This window comes from Chlorocebus sabaeus, chromosome 19 (assembly GCF_047675955.1).
Source record: "Chlorocebus sabaeus isolate Y175 chromosome 19, mChlSab1.0.hap1, whole genome shotgun sequence".
NCBI classification, from domain to species: domain Eukaryota; kingdom Metazoa; phylum Chordata; class Mammalia; order Primates; family Cercopithecidae; genus Chlorocebus; species Chlorocebus sabaeus.
In genome coordinates, this window is record NC_132922.1 from 25612248 (window position 1) to 25622120 (window position 9873).

The following is a 9873-nucleotide window of genomic DNA, read 5'->3' on the forward strand; positions in this document are numbered from 1 at the left end:
GGTGAGTAGATGAATGGATGGGCACACGGGTGGGTGGGTGGATGGATGGGTGGATGGATGGATGGATGAGTGGGTGGGTGGATGGATGGGTGGATGGATGGATGGATGAGTGGGTGGGTGGGTGGATGGATGGATGGATGGGTGGATGGATGGATGGACAGGCGAGTGGGTGGGTGGATGGATGGATGGATGGGTGAGTAGATGAATGGATGGGCACATGGGTGGGTGGGTGGGTGGATGGATGGATGGGTGGATGGATGGATGGATAGGCGAGTGGGTGGGTGGATGGATGGATGGATGGGTGAGTAGATGAATGGATGGGCACACGGGTGAGTGGGTGGATGGATGGATGGATGAGTGGGTGGGTAGACTGACAGACATTCAGGTGGAAACACGCACCAGCGGACAAACACAAGATCAGGGCAGTAGGAGCACATGGTTCTGCCTGAAAGGATTAGAGCCTAGGATATGGGCAAAGTTCACAGCCCCTTCCTGGGAGTCTCAGAACTCAAGCCCCAGCCTCCTTCAGCACGCCTCTCCCACAGGTCCTGCCCCAGGCCTGGCTCCCTCAGGAAGTGATGCCGAGGAACATGGCAGGTGGGGGACCAACCCCAGGCTTTATTGAGCAGATTCCAGGGAAGGGTGGACAGGTCGGCCCTCGCCCAGCCCTGGAGCCTCCTCTTCTTGCCCTTGCAGCCCCCGCAGCGTGGGTCTGGGTCTTTGAGGTCTGGGTGCCTTTCAGCTGCTGAGGAAGCAGCCCCGCTTGTGCCACTTCTGGTCGCGGATGCGGCGCACAGACTGCAGCTGCGGCTGGCTGGCGTTCCACTCATTCCAGTGGCGGTACTCGCCCCGCTCAAACACGTACTGACGCCCACGGTAGCCGGGAAACTCATAGCCAACCCACCTGCCGGGAGACCAAGGTTGGGATGTGGACGGTCTGCTTCCAGTCACCCTGCCTCCAGCCAGCATCTGACCATGCACTGCCTGCCTACGTTCCCCCTAAGCTCCCCAGAGCCCTTGGGACGAATCTAAACTCCTTACCCTGCTCACAGGACCCTTCCCAAAGCATCTCTAGTCTTACCTCTCAACATCCCATTCACGACTCGACACCGCAGCTTCTCTTATTCTACTTTCCCAGAACCTGCTGTGTGCGTGTGGTGGGGGGCGGGCAGGGGGGCTTTGTAATAATGATTCCTTCTGCCTGGAACGTTCTTCCTCACCTCATCCTTCTCCTTCCCCCTTTTTTCCACTTTCATCCCTTACAGCTCAATTTAGATGTCTCCAGACTCCTGCAGGCTGAATCGAGTACCTCACTGGGACTCCCAGAGCCCCCTGTGCATCCCAATCACAATCCTGATCACAATACGTTGCGAATACCTGTTACTTTGTCTGTCTATCAGACTATGTAATCTTTTTTTTTTTTTTTTTTTTTTTTTTGAGACGGAGTCTCGCTCTGTCGCCCAGGCTGGAGCGCAGTGGCCGGATCTCAGCTCACTGCAAGCTCCGCCTCCCGGGTTTACGCCATTCTCCTGCCTCAGCCTCCCGAGTAGCTGGGACTACAGGCGCCCGCCACCTCACCCGGCTAATTTTTTGTATTTTTTAGTAGAGACGGGGTTTCACCGTGTTCGCCAGGATGGTCTCGATCTCCTGACCTCGTGATCCGCCCGTCTCGGCCTTCCAAAGTGCTGGGATTACAGGCTTGAGCCACCGCGCCCGGCCCTTTTTTTTTTTTTTTTTTTTTTTTTTTAGCTGGAGTTTTGTTCTTGTTGCCCAGGCTGGAGTGCAGTGGCACGATCTCAGCTCACCACAACCTCCACCTCCCGGGTTCAAGCGATTCTCCTGCCTCAGCCTCTCGAGTAGCTGGGATTACAGGCATGCGCCACCATGCCTGGCTAATTTTGTATTTTTAGTAGAGACAGGGTTTCTCCATGTTGGTCAGGCTGGTCATGAACTCCCGACCTGAGGTGATCCTGGCCCCAGATTATGTAATTTTTTTGAGGGCAGAGGTTATGTGTCATTCTTGCTGTTCTCTGTATCTGCGTACCAGCATATAGTAGATGTTCAGTAAAAAATTATTGAATAAATTATTATCAGGGATGGGTGGCGTCTCTCAAGGTCCAACCCCAGATTACAAGCCCACAAGTGAGATATAACCACCAACAAAAAGCAGGTGATCCTAAGACTGCATTAACGGTGATATTAAGCCTAGAAAGAGGTAGGTGATAAGCCTGCTCTCCTCTGTACAACTTGTGTCACATCTCAATAGCTGCACACATCCTGGGCCCCTTGGTAAGAAGCACAAGAGTTGTGAGAGGGAAAAACATTTCAAGAATCAGTTCAAGGGCATGGGGATGTTTAGAAAAGGAGGAAGGGGCCAGGCACGGTGGCTCATGCCTGTAATCCCAGCACTTTGGGAGGCCGAGGCGGGCGGATCACGAGGTCAGGAGATCAAGACCATCCTGGCTAACACGGTGAAACCCTGTCTCTACTAAAACTACAAAAAATTAGCCAGGCATGGTGGCGGGCGCCTGTAATCCCAGCTACTGGGGAGGCTGAGGCAGGAGAATGGCGTGAACCCATGAGGCGGAGCTTGCAGTGAGCTGAGATCGCGCCACTGCACTCCAGCCTGGGCGACAATGAGATTCCATCTCAAAAAAAAAAAAACAAAAAAAAAAACACAAAAGGAGGACTCAGATGGGAACAGGTGGAGAGAACAGATTTCACTTGATTTAAGTCAAGGCTGCCTAGAAATCTCAGTGGGTCAGGAGTGCAGGGAACATCAATCATGCAAGAAAGTATGGGCACTGATTCTGTTTGGAGCCAGAGGCATGGCTGACCAGAAGATGGGGCAAGGGTGAGGGTTGGGTCCCTTACGTCCCATTGATGGCGCGGACACTTGCCACACGGTCCTGGAAGCCATGAGCCCAAAGGCTGGGCACGTCATCATCCACTATCTCCATCTTGCGGCCACTGAAAGCTGGGTTCTCAAACAGATGCAGCTTGTGATCTGGGCTATCCTGAGGGCAATATCGTGGGGTGAGCGGCTGCTCCCGTATCCAGAACAGAGGTCAAGGAGACTCCAGATGCCGGAAAGAATCAACAGGTCACCACAAAATAACACCCACCCCGAAACCTGCCGCAGGAGGGAAGGAACTCAGGAGATGCCTCCACTCCCAAATTCACTGTAGGAGGGACGGGGAGATTCCCCCAAAGCTGGTCGATTTAGGAATCTGGAGCCATAGATTATAAAATTGAAAAGGAATTTTCAGATCTTGTTCAATCCCATCATTCAAATGATAGAGAAACTGAGGCCTAGAGAGGGTGGACGGAGATCAAAAGTATCAACATATGAGCTTTCTCTCTTTCCTAACCAGATGCCAGTTTCATCTTCCCGGTTTCCCCTCTTCCATTGCCCTCTAAGGAGGACTCAGTTACGTGACAAAGAGAAAGGGTTGGCGCAGCTACTGGATATGAGTGAAGCAGGGGAGGAAGAAGGGCGGTGTTTAAAGTGTCACTGTGGGCCAAGCATGGTGGCTCATGCCTGTAATCCCAGTACTTTGGGAGGCCAAGGCGGGCAGATCACTTGAGGCCAGGAGTTCAAGACCAGATTGGCCAACATGGCGAAACGCCATCTCTACTAAAAATACAAAAATTAGCCCAGCATGGTGGCAGGTGCCTTCAGTCCCAGCTACTCAGGAGGCTGAGACAGGAAAATCACTTGAACCCAGGAGGCAGAGGTTGCAGTGAGCAGAGATCATGCCACTGCACTCCAGCCTGGGTGACAGATCGAGACTGCAACTCAAAATGAAATAAAAATACATAAATAAAAAATGTTTAGAGAGAGAGAGAGAGAGACTGCACTCCAGCCTGGGCGACAGAGCAGGAGTCTGTCTAAATAAATAAATAAATAAATAAATAACTAGTGTCACTGTGACTGTGTCCCTTTCAGGTGCTAGAGAAACACAAGTGGATAACTCAAAAGTTTTTTTTTTTTTTTTTTTTGAGGCGGAGTCTCGCTCTGTGGCCCAGGCTGGAGTGAAGTGGCCAGATCTCGGCTCACTGCAAGCTCCGCCTCCCGGATTTACGCCATTCTCCTGCCTCAGCCTCCCGAGTAGCTGGGACTACAGGCGCCTGCCACCTCGCCCGGCTAGTTTTTTGTATTTTTTAGTAGAGACGGGGTTTCACTGTGTTAGCCAGGATGGTCTCGATCTCCTGACCTTGTGATCCGCCCGTCTCGGCCTCCCAAAGTGCTGGGATTACAGGCTTGAGCCACCGCGCCCGGCCGAAAGTATTTTGAAGTTACTTTCTGAAGTTATTTCCTGGACTGCATTTCTTTGATAACAATACTGATTTGAGACTGGACCATGTGGATCATCGTTTTTATAGGGTTACAAAGAAAAGTCCCAGTGTTATGCTGGTTTAATTCAAGATGTGAGTCCTGGTGTCTCAACTCCCAACCCAATGTCCATTCAATATCCCACTTCTTGTCCCACACAATTATTCAGATCAGAAATATGAGGGCCCTTCCCAGGCCAGGTCCATCTGGGCCAAGCCCTCAGCCCAGCTCGTGCAATGAGCTTTCCTGAAAAGCTCTCGGTGCACCCTGCTTCCAGGAACACCCAGAAGTGGGCAGGAACCATACTCACAATGTTCACAGGCCGGAGGGACAGGAGGCTGTCACTATTACGGCTGTTGGACCAGGCATCCCAGCGAGGATAATCCCCCTTCTCCAGAACAAACTGCTCCCCGCGGAAGGCCCTAGACTCAAATCCCAGCCACCTGAGGGAGGAAGAGGCCTGCCTGGGTCACCTTTGCTGCAGCTGAGGAAGCATTCAAGTTTAGTGAGAGAAGGATCCAAGAGCTGCTGACCTTGAACCTTGCACCCTCCCTCCAACCCTACTGCTAATTCCTGGATCTGTAATTAAAGGAGCTGCTAGGACATACCAGGAACTGTCTGAGACTTTCGGCCAGAAAATCATCCTAGCGAATGTTACTGAGAATCTAGCCTCTGTGCAAGGCACTCAGAAAAGTCTTTAGCACAATGCCTGGCACACAATAAGTACCCATAGGTGACAGCGACTTCTTCCTCTTCCTTTTCTTCTTCTTTGTATTATGTTGTTTTTAATATGTATTTATTTGCATCATTGCATTCATTTTCATAAAAACTCTCTCTGAAGTACGTACCATTGTTATCCCCATTCCACAGATGAGCAAATGGAGGCCTGGTGTGTGAAGCAACTTGCCGAAGATCACCCAGGTGGTTAGTGCCAGAGCCTGGACTTGCAATCCAAAGGCGGGAATTCAGGGCCCAGGTGGGATACCTGCCTGCCTTGTGGACATGGATGGGGCACTTACCCACTTTGGCCTCAGTTTCCCCATCTATAAAGTGGGAATAAGAATGACACCTCTCTCACAGGGTCCTGAGGATTCAATGACATAATGCCTGTTAAATTTTAGGTGTTACAATGATTATTATAATGATAAATACTAAATCCCATGTTCCAGTCACTGAGCTAGGTACTAGGTCGTCCTTGCTGTTTTTCTTCCAACCTCAGGTATCCTGGGATTTGCTGCAGATATCTAGGATTCTAGAGAATTCTTCAACTCTCATTTTACGGATGGGGAAAATGAGGCCAGAGAAGGCAGGGGAGTTGTCAAAAGCCCCACAACAGATCTAGAGCTCAGACTGGGGCCTCCACACTCCCAGAAGGTTCAGGGTTGTGGCGAGGGACTGGAGGTCTAGGTACTCACGGCCCGGACTCCACTTGGATGGAGCCCACCTTCTCCAGCAGGCTGTCGGTCAGGCTGGGGCACTCGGCCGAAAGCTCGCAGCGTTTGCCTTGGAAGTTCTCTAGTTCGTACACGATCACCTAGAAGAGCAGCGTCCTAAACATCGCACCTCTGCTGGGCTCCCGGCTCTAGCCTCTGCCCCTCCTTGGGGCATTAGAGAGAGGTACCATCTGCTTTATCCTCTCTGCATCTCTCCAGCCTGGAGCCAGCACCGAAGCGGGCCTGCACTGCCCTCTAATGGCCATGGAGGGAAACGCGTTCAGGAACTTCAGTGAGATCAATTAAACGAGGGATTGCAACTCTAATGTCCGGCAGGAGCCAGGTAGGGAGCCCAGCAGACTGAAATAACCCGAGAGGTTGGTGGGGAAATGAAGCTGCTTCTGGTAATGAGGGAATGAGGTCCAAGTTCCAATTTTTTCAAGAGAAAAATTCAGAAATCTGTATTTTCCTTAACGTGAAATTTCCCCCTTTAAAAAATGAAACACCTGTTTGCAATCTCTGGGAAGACCTCTGCCCGCCCCAAGCCTAGGCAGAGAGGGGCTGCAAAGGCAGACCAAGGTTTTGCCTCTCTCACCCGCCTGGAAACACAAACTGACTTTGTAGAAGATCCCCAGGGAACATCTGTTCTAGTCATTTTACAGAAGGGATCAAAGAAGCTCAGAAAGGGTAAGATACTTGCCTCGGGCTGCACAGCAAGTTAAGAGGAGGCACTGGGATTTGACCCATCCTTAGACTCTGTCTGGAATAGTTTCCCAAAAAGCCCCCGGAGATGGTTTGGAAAGGGCAGAGCCAACACATTCAAACCTTCTCTCGGATTTCTAGGGCACCTCCCTCTGTTAGCTGGCTTCACTCATTTCTTTTAGCCTTTACACCAACTCTGGCCACAATGTCTGGGCACCATCCACATTTCGAAGATGGGGCTGTTGAGGTCCAGAGAACCTCCAAAACCTGTGCCCTTTTCCCCAGAGAGGGCAAGACACCAGGCTGAGGTCAGACAGGAGAGTCAGAGCTCAGAGCCGTGTTTCCAGAAACTCCCGAGCCTCTCTGATCCATTGACACAGGCAGGATGTGGGTGACCATTTCCGTTTTGCAGATGAGGGAGGATGCAGCAAAGTCAAGAAGCAAGTTTTTAACAGGAGGGTGGCAGTCAGAGGACCCACCCGGAGTGATTTGTCTTGGCCCGGGTGGTTGGAAGGATGGCTCTTCCTTTCTGCAGAGGTGCTGCTTGGCTGGGAAAATGACCCTGAGGCCCAGGAGCAGCCCTCTCACCCCCTCCCTGCCCAGTACCTTGTAGCTGCCCCCAAGGCCTCCATGGCTCTTGCCAGCTGCAGCCTGCTCAGGAGCTCCATGCTGTTCCGCCATCTCCCCAGGAATACCTCTGGCTTCAAATCAAAGGAAAATGGGTCATTGGATCCACCTGGGAGAAGCCAGGTGTTGCTGTGACTGGAGTCCAGGATGAGCTACAGAGCCTTGCTGCCCACAGGGCATGGCCATAACTTATGATCGACATTCGGTCTTTCAGTCATTCAGCAAACGTCCATTGAGCACCTACCATGGGCCACGTGGACTGAGACAGTGGGATCAGGAGCCCCATTGGACAGAGGGGAACTCTGAGGCTCAGCAAAGCGAGGCCACTTCCTCAAGCACACAGAGGAAGTGGCCTGGGTCGGGCCTGGCTCCAAAGCCCATGCCCTTTTTCCCCGATCCAGATGCTCCCCGAAACCCAGGTTTCCCAGAGCTCTCTGCAGATGTCCCATCCCCGGACCCTGGCCGAAGGGTGGGCTTCAGGGGGTTTCCTCTACAGGGGTCTCTCCCACCTCCATACTCCAGGAACTCTTTTGTTCACTGGTTACTTTGTTCACCAAAGATTCCATGAGCACCTACACAGTGCCAGGCTCTGGGCTGGGTGACCAGGAGGCACAGGAGACCCCAAATGTCGGGAGATGGACAGACAGACCTCTAGAGAAAGCGCTTGTAAGACCAGCTCCTTGGACACTTGATCTGGGTCAGTCTCCCTGCGTTCAGTTACTCATTCCTTAAGCATTTATTGAATACGACTGTGTACCAGCCACTTCAAGACCCAGACACCGACAGTTCTCCTTCATTGCTACAGGGAGAGTGACACGCAATACAGGCCCCTGCTGCAGTCACATGGAAGCACGCTTATCATTGTTGCAACCATGGACACACACAGGACTGTTCTGTTTGTCAGCACACACACACATACGTGCACACACTCACAAAAGTTTCTATGGTCACTATCAGTCATATTTCACCCGTGGACTCACAGGACAGTTCCTCTCTCTCTCTCTCTCTCTCTCTCACACACACACACACACACACTCACACCCCTGCCCATTTCAGACATCCACAGTGGTACACAAGGCACCTATATCTACACCCCATATCCAACTGTTACCCACCCACAGCCACCCCAGCACGGCCACCCCAGCATGCCCAGCTGCACAGCCCACATACTCTGGACACGGGCCTAACCATGCACAGCCTGCAGGCTGTCTGTTCTGTCCCAGCCTCAGCAGGAAACAGGGCTTGGTCCAGCTCACAGGGGACTCTCGGGGGACTTGGCAGGTACCATGTGTGCCCACTCCCCTCCCTCAGAGCGGCTGTTTTGGAAGGTCCCCTGCCCTAAGCACGTGTCCAGGGGATTGGACCCTGGCCACTGCAGACAAGGGTCCCCTGTTCCACCCCCAGCTGGGCTGTCAGGGTCCTCTCACTGGGACCTGACCCTTAAGGGAGGCCCTGGTTGTTTTGCAGACGGTCAGCCATACACGTCCCACAGAGACCACCAAAGGTCCGGGCCTGCCAGGGTGGCTTTTCTCTCCCCACCCCCAACCCATCCCAGAATGAACCTGTTGCTGTAGCCTCGGGAAGAACAGAGGATCCACGGCCGTCTGCAGACTCGCCTGCTTTCGCAAGGGGCATGCTATTTATGAGCACTTTCTGACAGACCAGCACATCCCAGCCTGCTGAGGCAGCACCCTGTCCACCCAATTTCATCCAGGCCATTTCACTCCAATAGCGGTCCACGGAGGCCCCCAGTGCCTGTCTCCTCAGCCACAGCCTCTGATGACTTCCTGGGGGCAGACGGACCTCACTGGCTTTGTGGGAAACCCAGCAGCACTGGGCGAGGGGCAGGGTATGCAGCCCTCCGGTGTCTCCCCACAACCACCAGCTCCCTTTCTTTGGTTTCTTGGGGTCACCATTTCCTATTGGGGTACATGAAACCTTTGGAGAGATTCTAGTTCTCAAAGTGAGGGACCCGAGACACTCTCCATTTTCCATGTGCCATGTGGCCTAAATTTTTTTTTTTTTTTTTTTTTTTTTTGAGACGGAGTTTCGCTCTGTCGCCCAGGCTGGAGTGCAGTGGCCGGGATCTCGGCTCACTGCAAGCTCCGCCTCCCGGGTTCACGCCATTCTCCTGCCTCAGCCTCCTGAGTAGCTGGACTACAGGCGCCCGCCACCTCGCCCGGCTATTTTTTTGTATTTTTAGTAGAGACGGGGTTTCACCGTGGTCTCGATCTCCTGACCTTGTGATCCGCCCGCCTCGGCCTCCCAAAGTGCTGGGATTACAGGCGTGAGCCACCGCGCCCGGCCCATGTGGCCTAAATTTTAAGTCAGATCACCCTAAACAAACTCTCCAACCTGGGCACAGATCCGCCCACCCGTTTCCACAGGATACTGTCACAGAACTGACAGACTGACTTTCTTCCTGCAGAAGACATTCACGAGTAATAGCTACCATTTATTGAACACCTACTACATGCAAGGCATTGTGTCAGCTTCATAAGCAATGTGTGGAAATCTCGCCCAGCCAACTTTAGGGGAGGAATTGTGATTCCATTTTATCCATGGAGAAAGGTTCAGAGAGGTGAATTCATGTACTCAGAATCACACAGCAGAGAGAAGGGGCTGGCCTGCTACAGGGCCTGGGCGCTTAGCCTCAATAGAAATAAAAGTGACCATCACAGTCAACTTATTTATGACCAAAGAAAAGGTAGATCCAGGCATTTAAACATTTTCTTTAAGAGATAGGATCTTGCTATATTGCCCAGGCTGGACTCA

At 52.3% G+C, this 9873-nt stretch overlaps 1 protein-coding gene across 1 annotated transcript; it reads right to left on the bottom strand.

The window, feature by feature from the left end:
* Positions 1-382: 382 nt before the first annotated feature.
* Positions 383-8979, bottom strand: CRYBB3 (crystallin beta B3). Its single transcript, XM_007975210.3, has 6 exons — positions 8661-8979; positions 7078-7172; positions 5752-5870; positions 4647-4779; positions 2875-3017; positions 383-904 (listed from the first exon to the last, which is right to left on the bottom strand). Exons 1-6 carry the CDS (start codon positions 8815-8817, stop codon positions 739-741), a joined length of 813 nt encoding a protein of 270 aa, XP_007973401.2. The 5' UTR covers positions 8818-8979; the 3' UTR covers positions 383-738.
* Between the last annotated feature and the right edge of the window lie 894 nt (positions 8980-9873).